The sequence below is a fragment of the Cnephaeus nilssonii genome (genome assembly GCF_951640355.1).
Source record: "Cnephaeus nilssonii genome assembly, chromosome: 19".
In the NCBI taxonomy this organism is placed as follows: domain Eukaryota; kingdom Metazoa; phylum Chordata; class Mammalia; order Chiroptera; family Vespertilionidae; genus Cnephaeus; species Cnephaeus nilssonii.
In genome coordinates this window covers 29,435,052-29,461,387 of record NC_137090.1, presented here as the reverse complement: position 1 = coordinate 29,461,387, position 26,336 = coordinate 29,435,052, and the positions used below count along the sequence as shown (strand labels likewise).

At 52.5% G+C, this 26,336-nt stretch overlaps 1 protein-coding gene across 2 annotated transcripts; it reads right to left on the bottom strand.

The window, feature by feature from the left end:
• Nucleotides 1–3,208: 3,208 nt before the first annotated feature.
• Nucleotides 3,209–15,443, bottom strand: TMEM98 (transmembrane protein 98). Of its 2 annotated transcripts, none has more exons than XM_079798085.1 (7): nt 15,372–15,443; nt 12,310–12,495; nt 11,289–11,420; nt 10,402–10,435; nt 7,776–7,891; nt 5,093–5,152; nt 3,209–4,295 (listed from the first exon to the last, which is right to left on the bottom strand). In XM_079798085.1, exons 2-7 carry the CDS (start codon nt 12,444–12,446, stop codon nt 4,088–4,090), a joined length of 687 nt encoding a protein of 228 aa, XP_079654211.1. In that variant the 5' UTR covers nt 12,447–12,495; nt 15,372–15,443; the 3' UTR covers nt 3,209–4,087. The 2 variants fall into 2 exon arrangements, with proteins under 2 accessions (XP_079654211.1, XP_079654210.1); XM_079798084.1 differs by lacking the exon at nt 15,372–15,443 and adding an exon at nt 14,565–15,258.
• Nucleotides 15,444–26,336: the final 10,893 nt, after the last annotated feature.

Sequence of the window (26,336 nt, the reverse complement as noted above, 5' to 3'; positions counted from 1 at the left end):
AGAATAAAGCGTCAACTCCCTAAGATGACCTGTTAAATCCTCCATGATCTGATGCCCGGCCAACCTGTCCAGCCTTTACATCCCACACTCCAGCCCTCCCCAAACACCTGCATTTCTCAAATGAGCATGCTCTCCTGGGCTCGGATCTTTCCCACATCTGGTCAGCCCAGAACACCTCTCTGACCTTCTGTCACGCCTCAACGCAAGCATCAGCTCCTTCCAAGTGCCTTCCCTGACTATCTCGACACCACCACCACCCCCCACCCTATGTCCTCATGGACCCTCTCACTATCTCTCTCTCTCTCACTACACTGATCACAGCTGCTCCCTTGTCTCTTTTGCTTCTTAAGGACAGGGCTTGTGCCTTTTGTTCTATATTCCCAGCACCTAGCACAACACTTCCTCCCAGAGTAAGTAAAAAGTACGTATTTGTGGGAGGAAGGGGGGAGGAGTTGCAAAGGGAGGGTGAGGAGGGATGGACCGAAGGAAGAAATGAATGGGAATTCGGCATCTGACATCTTCCCAAAATGTGTAAGGTCATAAAACAACTCAGGGGCTTTGGACTGTAAGTCCTTCTCTAAAGATCAGGCTCCTGTGGGCACACAGAGTCCCTGCGGAGCCGCTCCTGGAATGAGGCAGGTCAGGGTGAGCACGGGGTGAGCACCGACTGGGGTGAGCTGGATGCCGCTCCGTTGGGGAGGTTTCACAAGCTGGAGGAGGCTCCCAGGCCCTGCGCTGCAGGAATGCAACTTGAGCAATCAACCCTGGGAACCCTGATAAGAGGCTAAGAGCTTTGATTGTCTGTCCTGAACGTGGGGTGGGGCAGGGACATGCTGGACCACTCTCCCTACTGCAGTGATTCCAGATTTTCTGGCAAAGCCCCTGCTTGGACAGAGCCATGGTAACCGAGGTGATAGATCTGGGTCAGCTGCATTGGGCACAGGGCGAGTTGGGGTGGGGTGGAAAGAAAGGTTAATGTTGGTTAATCAGTACCAGGCACACAATTGGACATTTCTCATATGCCATTTCATTGATTCACATACCAACCCAGTGAGGCAGTAGCCTTGATTTTCCAGGTGAGAGAGCCAAGGACCAGGGAGGTTAAGTCACTTGTTCAAGCTCCCACAGTAAAGGACCGAGCCCAGATTTGAACCTAATTCTGCCTGACTTCAAAGATCGTACTCTTCTCACACTCAAATCCTGTCCCTAATTCCTTCTTCATTTAGAATTTTAGTCTGATGCTCCCACTCCAGGGAAAGAGGGGGTGGGGGTCATGGAAGAAAAGATCTACCACCATGCACATAGGCACTAGTGAACGAGGGACTTGGGGGGTGTCTGTCCTCCGGGAAACCTCCTGGCTAGATCCCAGGTGCTCCCAACCAGCCCCTCCCAAGGGAGGAAGTAACTTCCGCCAACTCCCAAACAGCAGTTGGTGCTCCACCTCAACCATCCGCTCCACCTCAACACCACCCTTATCCAGAGACCTTTAACTTGCCCTGCCCTGGGGATGAAAGGAAAAACTACAGAGCAGCAGAAGCAGGGGTCCTGCCATCTAGCAGACACTTCCTCTGTCTTCAGCCACCTCTCCTCACCACGCAAAGGGCAGCAGCTCAGGGCCTCAGGAGGCAGGTGTGCTGGGACTCGCCAGGGCTCAGAGGTGTCACTGGGGGTCACTTCAGGGGAAACGTCTCCACCTCCAACCCCACACCTGGTGGGTGGTATCTGAGAGGTCAACTCAGGGTTTCTTCTCTTTGGCTTAGGGCTCTGGTCCAGGTTAAGTGCAGGGGACATTTACAACTGTAGCAGCCATTGCGAGCCTAGTATGAGTTTCCGGTCTGGTTATGAAACAGGTTTGAAAGGGAGGGGAAAAGGACAAAACCAGGAGGACTATGGGTGTCTATTTATGGAGGCCACAAATAGAAAAGTCCAAGTGGCTCTGTGGGTATTTCCCACTCACAGCTCACCAGCAGGACAGGAACGTTAACTACCATATAGCATGCAGTCCGAGTTGATGGGAGTGGGCCATCCAATAAGGTGTCCCCTGTGATCAAGAATCTATCCTTCACCCTAGCCCAGTGGTAGGCAAACTCATTAGTCAACAGAGCCAAATATCAACAGTACAACGATTGAAATTTCTTTTGAGAGCCAAATTTTTTTAAACTTCTCACGCCACTTCTTCAAAATAGACTCGCCCAGGCCGTGGTATTTTGTGGAAGAGCCACACTCAAGGGGCCAAAGAGCCGCATGTGGCTCGCGAGCCGCAGTTTGCCGACCACGGCCCTAGCCGGTTTGGCTCAGTGGATAGAGCGCTGGCCTGCAGACCAACGTGTCCCGGGTTCAATTCCGGTCAAGGGCGTGTACCTCAGTTGCAGTCTCCTTCCCGGCCCGGGGCCTGGTTAGGGCTTGTGCAGAAGGCAACCAATCGGTGTGTTTCTCTCACATCAATGTTTCTCTCTCTTCCACTCTCTCTAAAAATCAATGAAAAAGTAAGAGTGAGGATTAACAACAAAAAGAATCCATCCTTCAGTCCATGAGAGTGGAACTCCAGCTTCCCTCTCTCGATGCCATCTCCCCAGATGGGAATTGTGCACTCTGCTGGTTACACACATCCTGCTCTCCAGGAAAGACTGAAATGGGCCCAATGACACATCTCAGTGACAAGCAAGGCCCAAATCTTGGGCTTGGGGATATGGGTTCCTGGTTGTCCGGAATCAGGCTGAGGGATTTGCTGACTTGAGTCAGGGCAGAGAACGTTAAATGAGAACTGATGCGGAGCTCCGAACATGCTTCACCGCATCAGACGTGAACCAAGGCAGCCCCCAAGCCAGGCCCTGCCCCCAGAGCCAGCCTGGCTCTGAGAACCTGGGAGGAAGCAAAGTACTTCAGGCGTTCCTGCCCTCGTGCAGGAAATGGCGCAATCAGGATGTGCATCTGGATTGTGCAGCTGTGATTCTCGACCTCACACAGGTCTCAAGTCATAAAAATGTCCCTCACCTTTCAACCTTTACAACACACACCGATGTCCAAAGCACGCAGAACACGTCCTTCATGGACGCATTGCTAAAGTGAACTCAGGGCGCTGAAATATTTCACTGAGTCACACGCACAAAGCATGCTGAGGATTCCTAGGCTCTCTCCTTCCACCCTCGGTTCTCGGACAAATATGTCCCCCACGCATTTGAATCTGACTCAATAACCACACACTAGAGAAAAACCTAAGTATGCATTTACTATCCACCTAGTGGTAACTAGGTCAAATTACAGGCATAATGATGAAAAGGGAATATTCAACTCTGGGGTGCTCACCTTCAAACACACACCTGTGCAGAGGAGGAGGGACTCAGATGCCTCAGGGAACGGGCAGATAACACAAATCAATGAAACAGACCAGGTGAGAGAGTCCAAGTCTTGCAAAAAGAGGCAACCCCACCCTAGCCAGTTTGGCTCAGTGGATAGAGCTTTGGCCTGCGGACTGAAGGGTCCCAGGTTCGATTCCGGTCAGGGGCATGTACCTCGGTTGCAGGCTCCATTCCTGGCCCCGGTCAGAGCATGTGCAGGAAGCAACCAATCTATGCGTCTCTCACAGATGGATGCTTCTCTCTCTGTGTCTCTCTCTAAAAATTAATGGGAAAGTATCCTCAGGTGAGGATTAAAAAAAAAAAAAAAAGGCTACTCCTACTTGGTTCCAATTGATTGCCCTCTTTGGAAAATGCAGGTCAGAGTTGCCTCACCTTCTGATTGTTCAAGGGAAGCCAGAAATGCTGATTGTGATGTGAAACCTCCTAAGAATCCTTAGGTGGCTCAGGTTCCCTGAAAGCACCAGGTGAGCCCAATAAAGGTTAGAGTCCACCCGTGCTCAGAGGGCTGCTGCGCAGACGGTGAATGGCGTCTCCCCTAACTGTGGTGTCAGACTGCCACTCGCCAGCCACCATCTGCAACTGCAGCAGAGGCATCGACGCACGGGCTCTCCTGATGTATGATGCACACAGCTGGGCCCCCGAGCCGTGCGGAACTAACGACAGGAAAAGTGGAAGGCTCAGCCGGGCCGCCGGGGCCACCCTTGTGGTCAGCGGCTGGCCAGCCGGCACTAGATGGCCGACTGCTCCTGCAGGAAGCCCTCAGGGCCTGGGGGGCCCTTCTCTGGCTCAGAGGCCAGGGCTGCTTCTCGAAGGACTTCCAAGTGCTCCTCAGCAGCGGACAGCGACTGGTCTACCCAATCCAGGCCCCCGGTCAGGTGGCAGGCATTCCTGGTCACCAGCACCAGATGACTGACAGACAGGAGCAGGGCCGTTGTCCTAGGAAAAACAACAACAGGATCAGGTCCCCCCAGAAAGAAGGAACTTCGTGCCAAAGCCCAACTGGTCTGAAGTCTATAGTCTGTTCCCCAAACCGGAGCCCCTTCCCAAGGAGGTGGGTGAGCTTGCAATTTACAGATGCTCGGACAAATTTGGGAGGGGCTAAGTTAAACAAGGTTACCTGAGGATTTGGGAGCCTTTAATCTATATATATAAAAGCCAAGCAACCAGAATGATGGAATGACTGGTTGCTATGATGCACACTGTGGCAGCCAACCGGCCCAATCGGGGCCCAGATCGGCCCCACCCAACTGCCCACGGCCCCTGCCCCTGGCTGGCCTGGCCCCGATTGGCCCCAAAAGGAGCAGGCCGACCGGACCCCACCCGTGCACGAATTCGTGCACCAGGCCTCTAGTGAGAATATAATACGCTGTGTCTCATTAGCTTATTTGAGACTGTGGTGCCCACTGTCCGCTGCTCACCAATGACAAGGCTCCAGAAGAGAGTGTTATGGGACAACCTGCATCTAGCCAATTGGATGAGCACATCCCACTGCTACCCACTTAAAGAGAGGGTATCCACGCCCCACCTCGAGCATCCTCGTTGATTCAGAATCCCCCAGCCAGGTGTGGCTCACTGGTTGGTTGACCATTCACATTGCACTGAATGGTACCCAAGGCCCAGGGCAGCCCAGGAATCCAGCAATACGGCCTTCTCCCCACCAACCCAGACAGCCGACCTCACAGATCTGATCAAGCCGTGAGCCGGCAGCATGGAGGGAGGGGCGGCCATCTCACCGTGCATCCAGGAGCTTCGGGTCCAGCGGCGGGTACATCGACTTCACAACATCGTCCACTCTGAGGGGAGGCACAGGGCTTTCAGTATCTCACTCTCCTTAGCGCCTTCACACCCTCCCTCCTTTCTACCTTTTCTTAGCCCAGTTCTTCTCTTTTAATATCCAGGCTCACGTCTTAGGTGGTTCTTTCTCTAACGGCTTTTGCATTCTCCACCTGAGACGTAGGAAGACTTCAGGTTCAGTTTAGAGAGTATTTTGTTTTCTGGTTTGGTTTTAGTTCCAATGATTTGAAAAGTACATGGTCCAACACCTGAGATGATGTTCAAGATACACTACTAAATTAAAAAGACACACTGCCCAACATATGTAGAGTTTGATGGGTCCCATTTGCATAAAAATAAAATAAAAGCCATGAAATGCAGAGAAAAATAGTCAGAGTGATACTCACTATTCAATAGCAGTGACCCCCAGGAGCTGGGAGGGGGTAGAATTAGGGGATACTTCACTTTCTAGATAATCCGTATCTGCAATGTTTTTCTTTTTACAGGTATTTATTATTTTTGTGTTTGGAAAAAAAAACCATGGTTAAAGGTTATATAGAACACTAAAAAAATAAGCCCTACAAGTTTAATTTGGGGGCAAATTGCTCCACTGTATTTCTTTTTAACACATGGTAGAGCTTGTGGTTAATTTTTTTTTTTTTAATCTAGTTCAGGAAAAAAAACAAACTATTCATTCTGATTTGCATGGTACAAGGTTTTGCTCCAAGTTTTTGCTCTTGGCCATGTGATAATCAGGAAGAAAAAAATAACAATGTATTATCTGATTTTTAAACGCACTTGAAAATAGATGTCCTTAAATGCTCTGGTCTCGGGGCGGGGGGGGGGGTCATCGAGGGGGCGCTGCGGGGCTGGTGAGAACATGCAGAGGGATGGCCACTCCAGCCTCTGCCCAGCCGGCCTGTCTCCATGGCGCCTGGAGCTGACGCCATGCCCCTTGAAACTAAGATGCTACCAACACACCACGTGGAATAAATGGAGCAAGAAAAACAACAGGACAGAACCGGCCAGAGGAAAATGACGTGCGAGGACAACAAGGCAAAGCAAGGACACAGATTGAATTCTGGCGGGAATGTTCTGGAAGCAGTCCGAGGTGCTCTGCAGGATGGGCCAGGGGGCACCAGGTCAAGCCCGCCCTCTGAGCAATGCCACACCCACACCCTAGCACCACTGCTCATCCTGACCACCCAGCCCTGGACTCATCCTCCATCTCTTTCCTCCTCCGACCCCTCCTGGCAATGCTGCCTCATAACCTGGTTCCAAGTGAATTTGTCAGCCCCGCTGGGGTGGCTCTTAGGAGTGACAGGGCACACGATGGAGGTCCAGCAGGTATGAGCAATGGGGAGTCTCTATTGACACTGAGTGGCCAGAGGACGGTCTGGGGCTTGCCCAGAGCCTGGTTCGAGGGCCCTTCGGGCCAGGAGCCGACCTCGGCTGATATAAATCCTGGGACCGCACCCACCGGGGAGAGCTCCACAGAAAGCCAAGAACGGTTCTGGGCGGAGTCCCTCCCACTCTCTCAACACACTGAACTCCCTGGACAGAGTTCAAGTGCACCAACTCTTTCCTATGCCCTCAGAGGGCTGGCTCCTCATGATTCACCCTAGGCCACAGCCACCAGGAGAAAAAGGGCCCCTGGAACTTGGAGTGGGAGTTGGGGGGCCACCATTCCCACCAGGGATGTGGCTGGACAGGGACAACACCCCACTCAGGCACATCCACATACCAGCCACCAGATGGCAGCACAAACTTAGCACAGCCCTTCTAAGAAAAGGGCTTTATTTTTCTTCACCAAATTGAGCCCACAGGAGGGGGTGTAGCTGTTGACTGCAATCCGCTGGTTGCCTCCCACACGGGATTTTGCAGATGCCTGGAATTTGGGAGAGCCCAGTGATGTACGGCTTCACCTCCCACTCAGTCCTGGAGGCTGCTGGCTGGGCCATGGATGGAGCAGTGGGTGCCAGCCACCCCCGAATTAGTCTCCAGTACAGATACGGGTGGGAGACAGGACATGGCCACGAGGTCACAGCAGATGGGGGTGCGGGAAATGTGCTTACTGACCCGAAGCCTGGGACAAAGGCAAAGAGGAGGAAAGCAGCCCCGGCTGGAATGGGACTGAGAAGGAGGGGGTAGCCCAGCCGGTGTGGCTCAGTGACTGAGCATCGACCCAGGAACCAAGAGGTCACCGGTTCGATTCCGGATCAGGGCACATGCCCAGGTTGCAGGCTCCATCCCCAGTAGGGAGCGTGCAGGAGGTAGCCGATGGATGAAGTTTCCTTCTCATCGATGTTTCTACCTCTCTATCCCTCTCTCTTCCTCTTTTTCTGAAAATCTATTAAAAACATTTTTAAAAAAAAAAAAAAGAAGGGGGCAGCCACAGTGGGATGTGTGGAGTAGAAGAGTCAGCACTCGTCATATGTTGGAATTTCCCCAAAAGCCCCCTGGAGGTGGGGGGACGGTGTGAAACATCTTAGCTTGAAAGTCTCCCCACCCAACCCCTGCTGGATGCCCTACGGGTGTTCGGGAGGTAAATCATTCAAGTGGTCTGTGTGGTTCCCCCCCTCTCCCCCCCGCCCCCAGGAGCCTGGCCCCGTGGAGTGTGGGGGTGAAGGCCTGGCCGCTCACCTGGGGCTGATCCGCTTGGCCACCACGATGATGTCGCTGACGCTGGCTGAAGTCTTCATCTTGGCCCCTGAGCCCATTGTCATGGCAACAAGTTTTTCTGTCAGAGTGTGACAGATCTAAGGCAGCAAGGAGGACAGAGGTGATGAGGGGTGACCCAGGTCCCGAGGGGCTTCTGCCACCCCCCACAAAGACAAACAGGACCCCCGCCTTGGGTCTCATCCCACAGCTGGGCCCCCTAATCCAAATGGTCAAATGGAAGTGAAAAGTACACAGAAAGGAGAGGAAATGAGGTGGAAGAGGCCGACGCTGAGAACACGGCCGGGTGAGGAGGGAGGGGCAGGAACCTCAGGCCGGGGTCAGGGTGTGGGCGTAGAGAAGTCTAAACTGAAATAATCTGTCTAAGAAAAATCGTGTGCTCTAATTTCACCATCTCGTGTGAGGGGGAACACCCACTTTCTCTTTCTATTCCTTCACCTCCTGGTTTAGTCTTCCACCGCCCACGGGGCACCCTCAGGAGCCTGGCTGGACCAGGGACACCTGCTCCCTTTCAGCACATCCTCCAAAAGCGCCACTTATCTCAACAACCCTCCAGGGGACACATTAGCATGTTTGTCTGGATGGTGATGCAAGAGCCTTGGAAAAACGCAGGAAACAGGCATGACTCGTGCCTTTCTCATCAGCCGCCAACTCCGCTGGCCACCCCCAAAGTCCCGGTCTCCCCTCCCGCACCTCCCTGATGGTAGAGCCTGGATGGTTCTAAAGAAGTTCCATCACCTACCTTACGTTGCGGCTGCAAAAGAGGGGACACCAAGGAGCCCAGGAGCCCACCCAGGAGAGATCCCGGGAGCCCCCACCACAGGGACTCAAGGGCAGGTGGCCACAGCAAAATGACCCTGGGATCTCAACAGGAAGGTGAGAGCCTCTCCTTTGATCTGAGGTCCCCAAGGCGGACCATTGATCCCAACCCAATAAGACTCCTTCCGTCTGCTAAGCGAAATAAGCCAGTCGGAGAAAGATAAGTATCACATGGTCTCACTCGTTTGTGGAATATAATGAACAATGTAAACTGATGAACAAAAATAGATCCAGAGACAGAGAAACATCGAACAGAGGGTGGAGGGAGGAAGGGGTAAGAGGTCAACCAAAGGACTTGCATGCACACATATGAGCATGACCAATGGACACGGACACTGGGGGGTGGGAGTGGCCGGGGAGGGGTCGGTGGGGGAAAAAGGAAACATATGTAATACTATAAACAATAAAGAATAAAAATAAATAACAAATGAATAAATAAAAGACTCCTTCCGGCTGACTCATCCTCTCCCTCAGGGGCCACTGTCCTCCTCCTCTAATAGGCACAGGAAGGGACAAAAGCCAGGGCCAGGACACGTCCCGGCTGGGGGAAGAGAGGTGGAATATGCCACGATTGCTCTATCTCTGTCTACAACCGCATCTATACCCCGAGAGCTTCTTGGAATTATATAAAAAGCCAGGATGGGTGACAACAATGTCCTACTAGGCATTGCGTTGTCCCCCGAGAGAGGCAGCGGAGGAAGAGGCGGGAGGAAAGGTGTTTTAATATCTTACACAGCAAGACGCTGAAGCAAAGATGAAGCTATTGGTTTTGAAATTCTGAATAATTCCTAGATAAAGATAAATGTGCGGTTTCCCAGGTTACAGATATGAAGAAACCAACACTATTTACCAACGGCCAAGTATTTCAATATTACTATGATTCCATTAGGCAGGATCGTGTCTGGCAAACATTGAAAAACAAATGCTGAAACTATAAAAATTACCCAAAATGCAAATTGGGTGCAATTTTTCACCCGGTCCTGGAGGCTGCAGACATTTAAGGAGAGAGAAAAAAAAAAGTCTGTCTTCAATTTGAAGTACTCGTGGTTTGGATTTTTTAGCACTGACTGTCCCATTTGGCTGCCTGCTGTCATCGCCAAAGAGGGACGGTGACGGGCTTTCTGGTATTGGAGAAGCCAGATATAGAACCCAACCCACTATGCAGGGCTGAGCTCTCTGTGAATGAAAGAAAGTGCCCACGCCCTGGCGGGTTTGGCTCAGTGGATAGAGCTTCGACCTGCGGACTGAAGGGTCCCGGGTTCAATTCCGGTCGGGGGCACATGCCTGGGTTTCGGGCTCGGTCCCCAGTGGTGGGTGTGCGGGAGGCAGCCGATCGGTGATTCTCTCTCATCATTGATGTTTCTATCTCTTTCTCCCTCTCCCTTCCTCTCTGAAATCAATAAAAAATATATTTTTTTAAAAAGTGCCCAGGGGGAAGATGGGAAGCCCCGTTTCCCCCTCAGCAGCTACACAGTCTCGGGCACACAGCTGTGTCCACGGCCGGCGACAATGTGGCTGGTGACTACCCACGTGGTTTTTCCCACAGGTCACTGTGCTATGAGGAGCAGGTGCAACCCGGCCCCTGCAGTATGCCAGACAGTCCCTGTAGGAATGGAGGCAAACTGCCGAACCTCCAAGCTTCAGGCAGGTTAAAAGGCCTCCTGCAAGGGTTCCGTGCCCTTCCTAAGGCTGCTTCCGACTCTAACCAGTTGTGCACCGGGGTGCTCTGCTGACCACCCCTTTATCACCTGGGGGGATCAAAGCGTATTACCTTCAAGATGGCAATGCAGTGGGACATGAGACCCCTGGGGAGACAAGAAGAGCGTGTCAGTGCTTATCTTCAGAGGCCCCCCTCCCCCCAGCCCCCACCACTGCTCCTCACCCAGCTCTGCACACCTGGGCACCACCTAAGAGCAGCGATGCCTCGTCACGTTCGAATGAACAAGTCAGGAGCTAGTGAGGAAGGCCCTCTGTCCTTAACCTTCTCCTCCCACCCGCACCTAACCAGCGCTTTGTCAACACTACTCCCCGCCAATCAAGTCGTGCTCTGAGCTTCTGACGCTGTTCCTTCCACCCCCACCTCCCCACCCCAGGCAACTGCAGACACCGCCTCCGCCGTGCCCCCACTGGGCTGTGCACAGAGACCCCTATCATTTCTGAGATACCGTACTTAGTAGAATTCTGTCTCCATCTTTGGTGCCTGGCCCAGGGCCCTGCGCACATGGCCTCACAGACAGACACCTGCCCGGTGAGTGAATGACTAAATGATGGGGGAATGGAGTGCCTCCTGTGGGACGGAGAGATCCCTGAGGACACGGAGGACAAAGGCTGCATCCCCAGAGCCTGCCTGTCAGATTCAAGGGCACCCCAAGGATAACCAAGCACCTCAGGGTGACTTTCTAACAACTTTTGGCATACACCTATGAACCCCAGTGTTCAGGTCTGCAACCTGAGGGGTGGGGGTGAGTCCCAGACAAACACTGTTATGTCATATTCTGATTTCCCTCCTCATGAGAGCAGGGGAAGAGCAGAAACGGACACAGGGCTCCTGGGTGCCCAGTCAGGTGTTCAGGCGCAGGAAGCCAGAAAAGGGCGCAAGGGAGTCCCGCCCACCATCCCCAGGAGCTCCAGGAAGGCAGGCCCTCCCCAAGGCCTTACGAGGCATCCTCGATCCAGTCCTCGTTCTCCAGAATGGCCTCGATGTGGGGGTTGGTGATGACGACGTCGTCCAGTTCTAGCTCAGAGGGCTCGGACTGGGTCTCCATGGCACCGATGAGGTCCACAATGGGCCTGGAAGGAAGAGCCCAGGGAAGCGGCTTCAGGAGGGACGACTGCTGCTGACCCCTCCGCACAGAGGCCCACGTACCCCCCACCCCCAAAGGCTGACGGGAGTGAATAAGTCAAGCAGGACCGCTTGTCCTGGATCCAAACCTGAGCTAATGGGATTGCAGTCACGGGCAGGACACATGGCTCGACAGTGAATCAAGGAGCAAGCAAGGCACGAAAACAACAAGAGAAAAGTTACAGAGCCCGGCCGGTGTGGCTCAGTGGTTAAGCGTCAACCTATGAACCAGGAGGTCGAAGTTCGAGTCCCGGTCAGGGCACATACCCGGGTTGCGGGCTTGATCCCCAGTGTGGGACATGCAGGAGGCAGCCGATCAATGATTCTCTCTCCTCACTGACGTTTCTACCTCTCTCTCCTTCTCCCTTCCTCTCTGAAATCAATAAAAATATACTAAAAAATATAGATATATATATATACTAAAAAAAAGAAATCTGAGCAGAGAGATAGGCCCATGCTGGGATTTCACACCACCAAGTGTCTGCTGGTTAGACATGTAAGCATTGGATTTCTCCTCCTATGAGTTTGGTTGGAAAGGGATGTGGCTTGTCCAAATGCCGAGTGAGGTGGCCGTTTTGTGCAACGGATCCACCATTATGCTAGGTGACCATGTTGAGTTGCTTTCTCATTCGTTCGGCGACAGAGTCAGAGGTTGCTCAGGATGTTGGGGGCTTAGGAACATTCTCAAGCTCTGAGGTCTATACTGGGAAGGAGAGCCTTCAGGTACCATTGCAAAGACAAAAAGCTGAGCCAGGTGCCCAGCACCAACTTCTTTTACTTTTGTGGGAGCCCCAGGGCACAGCCTCCCTTCCCCCTCCCCTGCCCAGGTGCACTCACTTGGAATCATAGCGCTGCAGCAGGTCCCGGGGTCGAGGTCGGCAGTACCGCTGCCTGCAAACCACCACCAAGGCTGCGAACGAGGCCAGAAAGATGGTGGCCAGCACGCCTATGGCCACGATCACCACAGTCTCCATGCTTCTGGCGGCCCCTCAGTCCCGGTCACATTCCCGGCGAGTGCTAAAGCTTGAAAGACACAGGGCAGAGCAGGCCTGGTAAGGAAGGTGCGGAAAAGGATGGCGCAGTGGGGTCTTACCTGCTGGGGGAGGAGGGGCTTGGGAGGGGGAAGTTAGGTTGCCCCAAGTCACCCGCAGAGACCTGAAGGCCTCCACAGAATCAAGATGCGTTTTATGCCATGCCCCAGATTTGCCTCTTCTTTTATACAAAGAGTGTGCTCCCCAGCTGGACCAGGCTGGACTTCTGTCCTGGGACAGCAGGAAACATTTTCACTAACACTGTTGTCTTCACATTTACAACCGGAGCATGGAAGAACAGCCACTTCAGAAAGAGAAGGGCACGAGTGTGTGTGCTGAAGGCATGCTCCATGCTAGGCACGTCGTGTGTTAACTCTTCTAACCTATGAGACAGGTATTTGTATCCCCATTTATAGTTGAAGAAACTGGGGTTCAGGGAGGTTAAGACATTTGTGCAAGTTTATACAGGCAGAAGGCCAGCCACGTGAGCGGAGGTGAGCGTTCACCTCCCCTTCCTTTCTACACAGTAAAGAGAAGTCTAAACATTCCAGAAGAAGTTTTGGTGGTCCGTTTCAGTGTCGGAAACGTAGAGCTGGTATTAAACTGTTGGTTGCTATTGATTGTTTTCATTCAGGAGGTTCTTTCACACCTATTTTAAACTCATCGGCTGGAGGAACACGGAAGTCTCCAAGTATGTATTCACAGTGGTCTTTTCCTGCTTGTGTCCCCAAGTCTTCGCCCCTCTCTGGTTTTAATTCTTCATTTACAAAAAAAAAGGATGCTTTGACCTCGGAGTCTCTAGGAGTCCTCCATTTGGATTTAATTCTATGTTCCCTGTCTTAGAGGGTCCAAGTGCTCCTGTTTGTCATTCAGTAAGTATTTATTGACCATCTACTGTGTACCAAGCACTAGGCTGGATTCTGGAAATTGGAAATAAATTAAGACATGGACCTCAAACCTTGAAGAGCCAGGGGAAGAGGTAGGCAGACCAACAAACCATTTCAACTCCACATGCCTGTGCCATATGCAGAAATACACGGAAAAGAGAGTAACTGTGATTGCGTGACGTTCTCTGGGTAAGCCTTCTTCACAGGGCAGGTGATGCTTGAGCTGGGTTTTGAAGGATGAATAGGAGTTTGCCAGGTGGACAAGGTGGAGAGTGCCAAGGAGGTCTTTCTCAGAGTTCTCACATAGCTCCTCTCCGTTCCCCGGGAACTCACTTGCCCACAAGGGTGAGATGGCTGGGGTCTCTTCCATCCCTGTATCTCGGATTATATATTGGGGGGTGGGGGAGCTAATTCTCAGGGTCTGCCTCAGTTTCTCTACTAGATGTGTGTCTATACTGTCCCTCCTAAAGTACTATCTCCTTTAGTCTTATTCTTCCCTCCTCTCATTTCTCTCTGCCTCTCCATTCCCCCCTCCGGTTTCCTCTCCACTCCAGCGAGAGTTCCCCCTCCCTCCGTCTCTCCCCTTCTCCGAATTCCCTTTCCCCTCCCCCTGCCCATGGCCTCCAAGACCACCGGCTTTGTTCCTCTCTGCCTGTGCGTTTGTGAATGTGTATGAGCTTCGTGAGTTTTTGCCGTGTTTCTCGGGGATCTGTCTGTATGAGAGTTTCTTTGTGTGTGTTTCCTCCTCTGTGTTTCAAGAGGAGTTTTTCTTTCTTTGTGTAGCTTGGGTAGTTCCCAGTGTCTGTCTGTCTCTTTCTCTCTCAGTCCCTTCCCCGCTGTTGAGTTCTAAACCCACAAGGATAAAACAGACCCAAGCCCCTACCTCCTTCCCTCCGCCCGGCCACCCCGAACACCCAGGAGGCTGGGAGGGACCCCCGGCGCCTGGGCGCGCACCGCGCGGGGCTACCGGGCGCGCAGCTCCAACTTTCTCCTAGTCCGTGCCCGCACGAGCACCGTGGCCGCAACAAAGCGGCGGCCAGGCGGGCTCCCCACCCCCCAGGCGGCGCCCCGATCCCCCACACCCTGCCCGCCGGCCGGGCGCCCCCTCTCCCCAGGGTCTGGGCGGCCCGCCCGGGGCCCCTCTCCCGCAGCTCGGGGCGGCGGGCGCACCCACCTCAGGCTGCGGCTGCAGGACGCATTCCGGGGCGCTCCCAGGGCTGGCCCCCCGCCGATGGCAAAGTCCGGGCGCGGGACTCCGGGCGGCTCCTGGGAGCGGGGCATGCCGGGAAGGAGCGGGCTGTCCCAGGGAAGGGAGATAAGTCCCCCGGCGCGGCCAAACCCCCGGCGGCGCAGAGGGAGGGGGGGACGCGGCCGCGTCCAAATCCCCCGCTGCCAGGCGCCGCTGTCGCCGCCAGGCCCCTCGGCGGGCCGGGGGTTGGGGCGGCTGGAGGCAGTCACCGTGAGACCCAACAAGCGGTCCTCGCGCCCCCGCGGAGGCCAGGCCCGGGCAGGCGGGTTGGAGGGAAGGGGGAGGGTCCCTGCCTCCCCCAACCCCCACCCAGGCATCCAGAGGGGGCTGGGGAGCACGAGCAGTTTCCACAGTGTGACTCGTCTTTGCTACATGCTGCCTGGTTTAAATCCTGGCTCTGCCACGCTCACTAGCTGTGGGCAGTTTATTTCACTTCCTTGTGCCTTGGTTTCTTGGTCTGTAAAATGAGATGGCTACTTGTAAGCATCCTCTGAGTGGAATAACAGGATGCATGCATGGCCCGGAGGGAGGAGCGAAGAGGCTGGTTCCTGGCCAGTGCGGGAAGCTCGCGCTCTGTCCAGGCAAGGAGTGAACATTTGTTGGGCACCTACTACGTCCCAGACACTGATTAGGTATCTTACGTGCCTTATCTCATTCGATCCTCTCACCCACCCTGGAAAGTCAGCATGATGCTGTTTGCAAGGAAGGGAATCGGCTGGAAGGAGAACTTACCCAGCTCCCAGTTTGTAAGTGGTGAGGGAGGGAGTGGACTCCCTGGCACCGGAGCCCATAACACGCAGGGCAGGAATCTGCTAGCTCCACCCCCACCCATGTCTCTGGGCAACAGTCCCTTCCTTCCGGACAGTTAGGGCCAGTCAGGTGCAACAAACCTTCCTGCTCTAGCAAGAAAAGCTGCTCACCTGCTCATAACCCTTGCTAGCCCCTCCTGGGCCACCTCTGGGCTGTCAGAGGGGCAGCAGAGTGGCATCCTTCACCCCCTCCGGGTAGGCGGTTAAGACTAGGAGCCTGAGCCCGGAAAACCATTTCAGATCCGCTCCTCCACAGAGTAGCTGAGTGACCTCGGGCAGTTCCCGCAGTCTGAGTTTCCCCAAATCTGTGGAATGGGCCCGGCAGTAAAACCTATGGCCTACAGTTGTTTTGAGGATTAAATGAGATGACGCATTTAAAGTGCTCATCACAGAGAAAGTAGAATGCTGGCTGCCAGGGGCTGGGGGAGAGGGGAATGGGGAGTTCGTTTTAATGGGTACAGAGTTTACGTCTGGGAAGATGAAAAAAGGGCTGAGATGGATGGTGGTGATGGTTGCACAGAGACTTAATGTGGGTGAACGGTATACTTTAAAATGGTAAAGTTTATGTTATGTGTATTCCCTCACAATTAAAATTCCGAAGTACTCGTTGCAGTATGACACAGAAAAAAAGGGGGGCTTCCTTGACATTCCTCAAACATGCCCAGCTCCCCCTACCTCAGGGCCACGCTGTGCCCTCTGTCTGCAATCCTTGCCACCACTATTCCTATGGCTCCCTCCCTCTCTTTGCTCGAGTGCCTGCCTAGAGTCACCTCCTCAGAGAAGTCTCCCTGATCACTTCCATGGTCCACACTCCCCTGGCCCTCACGTGTGTTTTTTAACAGCACTCATCACCACCTGAAAATGCACTACATGTTTGTTTATTCCTTCTCCTCTTCCTGAATATAAGTTCCATGAGGACAGGGACCTTACCGTTTTCTTCTCCACCGACCCCCAGTATCTAGAACAGTGTCTGGTACTTAGTAAGTGCTCATTAAACACTTGTGAAAGAAGCGACAATAATGCTTAGTTTTGTTTCACTGTCTTTCTACAGTGGGGATAGGACCGCTAGACCCATTCCCAACATCTGGAAGCCTGCCGGGGTGTGGCAGCCGTGGGAGACCTGAGGCAGAGGGTTAGGCTCCTGGAGAAATGCTGAGAGGGCAAGGCGTAAGGCACCCGCATTGGAAAGAAAGGAAGGTTGACCTGAATGAAAGAGTCACATTTTTAAATCCCTGATTTGCCCATGAGTACATGCTTGTTTTGTGTTCAGGCCCTTTTATGGGCTCGTGCTTGGTTTTCCAAGGAGAGAGGCCAGCTGGGGAGGAGTTGTGGCAGGCCAGCAGGCCTTCTCGGAGCTGTGGGTATAAACAGAGACCACGGGAAGCCAGTCCCCCTTGCTGGAGCGAAAGCCAGCGAACTCTCAGAACCGCTGGGGCTGGCCTGAGCGAGGGGCAAGACCCGGAAGCTGGGAGAAAGAAGGCTGGAGAAGGGCTGCAGCTAGCAGCTCGGGGTGGGGCCAGGATCCCCACTGGGGACAAAGGTCAAGTTTGCATTTCCTCTAAGTCAAGGCAGCTGGTCCAATGGACACAGAGACCATAAACAGGGATTTCCCTAGGGGCATTTGGGGTGCCTACACCACGGGAGAGCAAGGGAAACTATACTTTTGCAAAAAGACAATATCTTCAAAAGACTTCTGAAAGAGCTCTAAAGACAGTTTTCCCAGCCTTCCTGTCTTGCCCATTCTATATTACCACCCCTCTTCAGAGCCTCTCTTGCATTAAGTATTTAGGGAGTAGTGAGCAGGTGTGTATAAGGGAAAGTAACATCCCATAATTTATTTATTTATCCATTCATTCGTTCATTTATTCATTTATTTATTTAAATCCTCACTGGAGGCTGTTTCCATTTATTTTATTTTATTTTATTTTATTTTGAGAAAGAGGAAGAGGGAGAGAGGGAGACATTGATGTGAGAGAGAAAAATCGATCGGTTGCCTCCTGTACACACCCCAACTGGGGATCGAACCTGCAACCTGGATATGTGCCCTGACCTGGAACTGAACCCACAACCTTTTGGTGTACAGGACAACGCTCCAACCAACTTAGCCACCTGCTCAGAGCATCCCATATTTTATTTAACGCAGGTGAGGCTATTTCAAGAATGGATTGAATGTTCTCAATAAGGAAAAGTCATTTAGGTCTCCAGCTTTAAATGTGGCCCACCAGCAGCCCCTCCTTTTCATGTTTCAACGTGATTGTATTAATCACAGTTACTGCCACTTCTTAGACTTTTTATGTGTCACTTTTATGATGAGTACTTTGTAGGGAGTCCATAATTATGACAACAATCCCTTAGTGCAGGCATTATTCTCCCTTGCTTTACATATGAGGTCGCTGGGGCTCAAAGCAGTGAAATACGTTTCTACAGCTAGTAAGTGGGATCTGAACGAGAACTGTCTGCCTGCACGTGTGCAATGTCACCCAGCACCTAGCACAGTGCCTACCCCATAGTATGTGCCCCAAATATTTGATTGTGAATGACCTGAATGAATGAGTTTTACTATGTCCCGGGGGTCTCACCAGCTCTGGGAGGTAGGAGTTGTCTGCACTTCATGCAGGTACACGGAGGATCTGGGAGGCTCGGCGACCTGCCAGGGGAGCCACAGCTAGTAACGGGCAGAGCTGGGTGTGACGCTAAGTCTGTCTGACTCCAAGCCCCATCTGTGTGCTTCATACACCCTCCTCCCTCTGCGCTCTCAGCCCAGGAAAGGACTTCGGCTGCCGCCTGGCCTCTGGTGGAGCCCCCAGTGACCAGGAGTTCCCTGCCTCTGATGGGATTTCATTGCCATTGAAATTCTTTTCTTTCTCCTTAAAATGTATAAAGTCTTCCTGGGCGTAAATTTCTAATACTAACACCTGAAACCAGGCACCAGGTCAGAGTAAGAAACACTCTCATGCACATTATTTTTTAAAATATATTTTTATTGATTTCAGAGAGGAAGAGGGGGAGAGAGAGAGAGAAACATCAATGATGAGAGAGAATCATGGATCGGCTGCCTCCTGCACGCCCCACACTGGGGATCGAGCCTGCAACCCAGGCATGTGCCCTGACCGGGAATCGACCCTGACCTCCTGGTTCATAGGTCGATGCTCAACCCCTGAGCCATGCCATCTGGGCTCATCACTGATGTTTCTATCTCTCTCTCCCTCTCCCTTCCTCTCTGAGATCAGTAACGAAAATGTATTTTTAAAAACCCATCCTAGTGCCCAAAGCCGTCCCAGGTGGCTTGTCCTAGACCCCAGGGCAGCAGGAACGGAGCAGAGAAGCCCAGCTCTGAGCTAACAGCCCCGATTGCCTTCGGTGCCCGACCTCTGCTTCCAGTTACCCAGCTGAGCAGCAGCCTCTCCATCCCCACAGAGAGTTCAGGGCCAGTGGGACAGAGTCCTGCCAGGGACAACTGTGGAGGGAGTCGGGGAGGGCTGAGTGCCTCCCCGGTGGAGCAGAACACCCCCCCTCCCCCGCCGGTTATTTCATACAAGGCTGCTTCAGGGTCTGCTCACCACCTACAACCCAGAGGTTACACTTCAAGGAGTGGTCACTGGGTGTCACCACTGCTGCTTGGGCCAGCGCCTTCTCGGCTCAGCTAACACTGAAGGGGGCTGGAGAGAGAAATCCTGTTCCTGACATCTGTGTCTCCCGTGAGCATCACGGCACGCGTGGTCCGCCGTGGAGTGGCTCCCTTGCCCCCTCTCCTTCCCAGCTCGCTCAGCAGGACTCAACCTCTGCATTCCCCACGGCGGACGCATGCGGCCGGAGAAGATCACACCGCAAAACTGGCTTTGCTCTCGATTCAGAATCACAGACCTGAACAGGCACTCATTCCTGCTAAGCAATCTGTCCCTAACCATCCAAGTCTTACTCTCTCCTCCCTTAGACAGCGGCTTCATATCTTATCTTCAAACCTCCCAGGCCCCTTCTGCACTTGCAGGTGAAACTTTTGTTTCATTCCAAAAAAAAAAAATAGGTGCTAACTTCCTCATCTTTTCATCACCAACAAGAATAAGACACATACAACAAGAGAAAATGCCTTTTCTTTGTTTTATTATTTATTTATTTATTCATTTTACAAATCAAGTCAGAGGCTAAAACCACAGGACCCAGGGCCCAGGTGCGTAGCACCAAGACTCCCGTACCTCTCAGATACCGTGTCTTCCAACGCAGCTCGCTGACACACCGATTTGCTTTGACAAGTGCAATCATTTCCACAACAGGGCCATTCAGAACCACTTCGTTTATTCAAAAGCTCTTCTCTGCTTGACTGCCTCCAGGGTCTCTGTGGGACAGGCTAACCGCCTCCTGGCCAGCCGCTCCAGTCGCCAATCCTCCAGAAGAACCCAGGGCATCTGAGACCCAGAAGCACCCACGGTGGGCTGGGTGGGTCTGGGTGGGTCTGGGGGAGACACGGTACAGGTGCGACAGAGAAGCGAAGGCTTCCCAGAGTGAGCAATTTTTGGTCGTACCCAGCACCCATGGCTTCTGTGGATTTGTGCATACGTGGAACCACATGAAGGACCCAGAGGGACAATGGTAGGAATGTGGTGAAAGAAATCAGGCCCTGGCCCTGGCCGGGTAGTTAATTTGGTTTGCGGTTGCCGGTTCAATCCCCAGTCAGAGCACATACAAGAATCAACCAGTGGATGCATCAATAAGTGGAACAACAAATTGATGTCCCCCACCCTCCTTCTCTCCCAACCTTCCTCCCTCTAAAATCAATTTGTAAATATCAGGCCATTATACCTATCAGCTGTCTCTGAGGAAGGGTGAGGGAGGGGAGGAATTTGTGCCTGGTGAGTTAACCCGTGTGTGGGGATAATTCAGACTAACCAGGTCACTTCAACTTTTTGTGCCTCTGTTTTTCCTACCAGAAGCTGAGTTAACATCCACCGCCTTCTGAGGATGGAAAATACAGTTTCAGTTAAGGGAACACGCTCACGCTGCATATTTCATCTTAGCAAGCACTTTACTTTGGCACTTCTCAATTTCCACCCAGCTTACTTCCCACCAAGTGCGGGGAGGTGGGGGAGAGTGCGGGGGGGGGGGGGGGAGGGGGGAGGGGAGAGAGACCGGGGGGGAGGGGGAACGAAGGGGGGGGGCTTGCTCTTCCTCGGATGGATGCCCTGTATTTTCCAGTCTCCACGCCACCGTTTATCCGTCACCCCTACCTAGCATGCCTGCACCCAACTCCAACTTTCAACCTGTCTTTCCTTTAAGGCTCCTCCCCGAGTGCCACGTCCTGCTTATCTACATTCCACACGTTATTGAGTCCCTCTTGCCACCGAGGCCCAGAGCCCTTTTGTGGTCTCCGAGCCGTTATCGCCATCACACTGCTATGTCATCAGCGTCCTTGGCTGAAGTGAGAGAGGCAGGGGAAGCGTCACAAGAAGGCTGCGCCGAGAGTCACCCACCCGTGAGCTCTCATGCTCACTCTGTCTAGACAGGAGACGTCCTGGAAGCAAGTCCTCTTCTCCCCCTGGGCTTCCGTTTCCTTTTTGCGAGAGGAAAGGCTTACAGCGGGACTCGGAAAGTTTCTCCTGGTTCTAACAACGCACAAGTATTCCCTCAAGTCCCCCGCCCCGCCCCCGTCACCCCCTGCACTGCAGGCTTGTGAGCCCCTTTATAGTAGAGACCCCATCCTTTGCCTCTGAGCTCCCACGGCAGACCTGGCTTGCACTTACACACTCTGTGCATTTAGCCAACCAACACCTTGCTTAATCCTCATCGCGCCCTGAGAGGCTGACCCAGGGGACAGACCTGGCCCTTTGGTGGCCTGGAGAAGCAGACCCACGTGGTAAGGACAGGCCAAGGAGAGCCTAAGATCGGAAGGCTATAGTTGGTTGGGCATCGTCCCATGCACCAAACGGGTATCTGTTAGATTCCCATTCAAAGGCACATGCCCGGGTTGTGGGCTCTCGATCCCCGGGGAGGGGCTGTGCAGGAGGCAGTTGATTGATGTTGCGCTTCATGTTGATGTTCCTCTCTCTCTCTGTCCCTCTCTCTTCCTCTCTTTCTAAAAATCAATACATTATATATTTTTAAAAGACTGGGAGACTGCTCAGTCCACGCGCTCCCGCAGAGGGCCCTTCCATCCCGCAGGCTCTCCAGCAGTGGGTTTCACCTGGGGCGGTTTTGCCCTCCTCCAGGGCATATGGAGCGATGTCTGTGGACATTTGTGGCTGTGCATGAGGGAGGGTGCCACTGGCACTTGGTGGGTAGAGGCCAGGAATGCTGAGCATCATCCTACAATGCACAGGACAGCCCCCTGCCAACAAAGAATCATCCAAAATGTCAATAGTGCTGTGGTTCGGAAACCCTGCTCTATGTCATGCACCTCCTCTCCTCCCATCTCTCCTCAATCCCATTCCCCCCTTCTCCCGGGATAAGCAACAGGTTCCAAAGGAGACTCCTGGAATGCAGGGGACTCTGGCACAATAACACTCATGAACGCTCAGCCTCGCTTCCTTATCATGAAGAAGTAAAATCTAAGGTCGGGCCTGAGCCCGTGTTTCATTGAACCCCTTCCTCTCTTCCCCACAGCTGCTTTTGGAGGGGAAGACTTGCCCAATTTTGTTTCCTACAAGGTGTCTGCTGTGGGGTGAGGCTGGTGGGCAGGGAGAAGGAATGAAGGTGTCTTCCCACTTTAGGCACATTCTAAGTCCAGGGCACCATGGAACAAAAACCTGATCTATGCAGCTCTTCCCAGTGTGGGACAGACTAGAGGTGAATACCCCCCTACATGAAAAGAGGAAGGCATTTAAGAATCAATTTACAGCCCGGCTGGCATGGCTCAGTGGCTGAGCATCCACCTATGAACTAGGAGATCACAGTTCGATTCCTGGTCAGGGCACATGCCTGGGTTGCGGGCTGGATCCCCAGTGTGGGGCGTGCAGGAGGCAGCCTATCATTGATTCTCTCTCTTCACTGATGTTTCTATATCTCTCTCTCCCTCTCCCTTTCTCTCTGAAATCAATCAATAGATATATATTTTTAAAAGAATCCATTTGCAGCCTTGGCTGGTTGCTCAGTGGTTAGAGCGTTGGCCCGCAGACTGAAGGGTCTTGGGTTCAATTCTGGTCAAGGGCATGTACCTCGGTAAAAGGCTCAATTCCCAGCCCTGGTCAGGGCACATGCAGGAGGCAGCCCATCGATATGTCTCTCCCCCTTCAATGTTTCTCTCTCTGTTTCTCCCCTCCCTTTCACTCTCTCCAAATAAAATCAATGGAAAAAGTATCCTCCAACGAGGATTAAAAAAAAAGAATCAATTTACAGATTGCCTGTCAACAGATACAAGAGAGGGAGACACTGAGAGCTCAGGTGTGCAGAGTATCTGCCAACAGAAAGGAAGCCAACGGGAGGCGATAGCCGCCGGCGGCAGATCCAGTGAACAGAAGCCACCGGCACGCGCCTCTCCGGGAGCTCAGCGTGTGAGGAAGCACTCCTGTGTCAGAACAGGCTGGAGTCAAGAGCACACCCAGGGCCCCGAACATGACACCTGCCTTGGCCATTCGGACGTTTCACAAAGAGAGTCCCAACTCTTGTTTTAGGATTTTCCCCATGTCACCAAACGTGGCCTCCTTTTTCTTTCCCCTGGTCTCCCCACAGGCTGAGCTGGCCCACCTTTCCGGCTGGAATATGTGTTCATCTTCGGGAACCTTTGGCCACATCAGCCATGGAAGTGCATGTGGGAGGTGTAATCCTTACACTCCTAGCTCAGAGCCCTGCCTGCAGGCACGTGTGTACTCCCCAGAGATTTCATAGGGAGAGCTGGAAAGCACTCTTTCCCAATAAAACAAGGGACTGGCGATTGCACCTGCCAGAGATGAATGCTCTCAGAATCCCTTCAGGGATACTAGGCGTAGAGCCCAAAGCAGGCTGGTGTTAGGTTCCTGAAAGGAGGAGTGTGAGGCGGGAAACTCAAAACCGTAGGCTCTCTTCTGTGACCGAGAAAGCAGCCGCTTTGATGTAATGGCCATCCGTTTCCCAGGCAACCCTAGTCTCGGGAGTTAGTCTTGCTATGTGTCTAACTCCGGGAGTCCTCATTACAGTGGCTCTTAGCCACGAAGAACGCAAGAGGACTGGGGGTGGAATTCTGGGAGCTGTATGTTTCTAAAGCATCCCAGGTCAATCCAACGACCAGCCAGACTTGGGATCCATGGGTCTGTAAGACCTTCCCAAAGACACAGATCCGGGGGTGGGGTGGCAGGAGCAGCTCTTCGCGCACATCATGCTTACGCCCTGCGTGTTCATATCTGCACAGGGAAAGAAATATACGTATCTCCTGAAAGGCAAGTACATAACTGGTCATGCAATAGCAATCAGGAACTCGGGGACAGAACATGACTAGGAAGGCCAGAAAGTCGCTGTCTCTTCTAGAATGAACGTTGAGCAATTGTAGACAGAGAGGCCACGAACTCCCTGTAATTACGGTATCAGCTCAGCCTCCAGGAAGTGGCCAGTCTGACACGAACCAACAGATAAGAGGACACCAGAGAACCAGGGTGTCAAAGGAAGAGAAGAACCAGACTCCCTTCCCTCCCCATCTAATTATGAGCCCCTCAAAGCCAGGGTGGGGGGACTGGTGGATCATTTCATCCTCCCACACTCCCAAATTTTCTAGCCCTAACTATGACCCAGACCCCATGCTAAGTGTTTAACGTACTTTGCCTCATTTAATCGTCATAGCAACATTATGAGGGAGGATACCAACATTATGAGGGATTTCCTCACTTTACAGAAGAGGAAACTGAGTCTCAGACGACTTAAGTGACCTGCCCAGGCCACATACAGTGCATATGGGTCAGAACCGGTCCCAGAACCTTTGCTTCCAACCCCACCCTCTACCACCTCCCAAACCTGAACACCAGAGCCCCACCTTCCTTGTAGTTACACACGCTTAGTCCAAGCACTCCGCATAGCTGCTACACGTATCTACTCACTGAACTTTGATGGAGAACTTTGAATGGAACCTATCCATGGTGCAGGCTCAATTCTTCTGAATTAGTCCTTTGATAACAACTGCAGAAGCTAAACCGAGTGCTTCTGTGGAAGAAAAAGTGGTTCCCTATTACCTGGTTGTCAGAGCCATGTCACACCCACCACCCCACTCCTACTCTTATTTCACCAGCTCCATCTCTCATTATCTCTCTATTTGAAAATGGAATATATGCACAGAGCACATGATGAAGTGAAGTGGAAGCTTTCATGCAAAGAAGTAAATACCAACTGGCAGGTATCTCCAAGGCTCCGTGGGATGGCACACGTCACTGGCCTGGGGCCACGGGAAGGATCGGGTCAGGCCAGGAGGGAACTGATGTTAAGAGGATGCTGGAGGGCATTGGGGGAGGGGCAGAAGAGCAGGTGTGTGTGTGGGGAGTGGGGAGGGTAGCACAGAAGGCCAAGCCAGATGGCATTCACTCATTCGAAAATATTCAGTAAATGTTGATTCCCTACTAAGTGCAAAGCCCATGGCTATGCATAGAAATGGTAATAAAATCCCAATAGGAACCACATGTCACACAGAGGAAAATCATAGGACGATTGGAAGACCCGCAGGCAGATATTAGAAATCTTAGTCTGCTAAAAAGGGCATTGATAAATTATTACCTGCTAATAATTCCCCTGCCCTGAAGACAAAGGAAGCCCTTTCACCGATGGCAATGCTAGTGTGTATTCCGTGCTCACTACCTGCCTTGGATTCTATGAGGCACTTTAGAGTCATCATTTCATGGTTTTAATACTCAGAGGTGGATTTTATCATCTCTTTAATAAAGACAGGGAAACTGAGGCTTATCGTACAGATGAACAAATGTGTTCAAGATCACCTAAGTAGTAAGTTGAAGAGCTAGGAATTAAACTCTGACACCAAAATTTCCACCGATATATCTCCAAGTTAGGCCCCCTGCCCACCTTCAGCAGCATCTCCTGGGCTGCTTATTAAAACAAAGATGCCCAAGCCCCATCCTAAGGCTCTGCTACAGGTACCTGAAGTTTGAGTGCCACTGGACCACCCCTGTATGGGGAAATGCCACTCTGAACCGAATCCTATTCAGAAGAGCTCATTAGAGACTTGGAAAGAATGGGAACACCAGGGGAAAGTGACTGTGGCGTGGCTGAGAGATAAGCACAGTCGGACACAGACCTTAGAAATGGAGAAGGCAGACTTCAAAGAGGTCAGAGAAAAGAGATTCAGGATTCTGTGGCTAGCAACTCTACAAGGCAGGCCAACTCAAGAAAAATGGGAGGCTCTTCCTTATCTGGCGATGACCTTGGCGGCCCTCCTGGATTCTAGTGCACTTGACCCTGGTCCTATCTCAGTGGCATATTAGACCCAAAGGCCATCCCAAGCTCATAAATAGGGATAATGAGTAACCAGAGCAGAAGATAGGACGGTTGGGAGCTGGTTGGCGTATAGGGCGTGCAGTGAGTCTGGGCAGTGATTCGGGAGTCAACCTGAGTGAAGGATGTTGGAATCTGCTTTTTGTGGAGACACCTGCAGGGGGTAGGGGTGGTCTAATGAGTCAAATGGTCCAGGCATCATAGCACATTGTAGAGGGGATTCAGGCCTTGGGTGGGATATTAGATTACACGGCCTCTGAGGTCTCCTAGATTCTGTGGATTCTGCTTTTACGTTTTTAAAAAAATATTTTTTATTCATTTCAGAGAGGAAGGGAGAGGGAGAGATAGAAACATCAATGATGAGAGAGAATCAATGATAAGAGAGAATGCATGCCCCCCACTGGGGATGGAGCCAACCCAGCATATACTGTGACTGGGAATTGAACTATGGCCTCCTGGTTCATAGATCAATGCCCTACCACTGAGCCACACCAGG

Bases quoted from the DNA above. Each gene is read 5' to 3' on its own strand.
- TMEM98 (XM_079798085.1), bottom strand. From the start codon at position 12,446: ATGGAGACTGTGGTGATCGTGGCCATAGGCGTGCTGGCCACCATCTTT. The intron at 7,892-10,401 runs GTAATACGCTTT...TTGCTGCCTTAG, and splicing joins ACTGCATTGCCATCTTGAAG to ATCTGTCACACTCTGACAGA. The intron at 5,153-7,775 runs GTGAGCGGCCAG...GCCTCCCCTCAG, and splicing joins GCCAAGCGGATCAGCCCCAG to AGTGGACGATGTTGTGAAGT.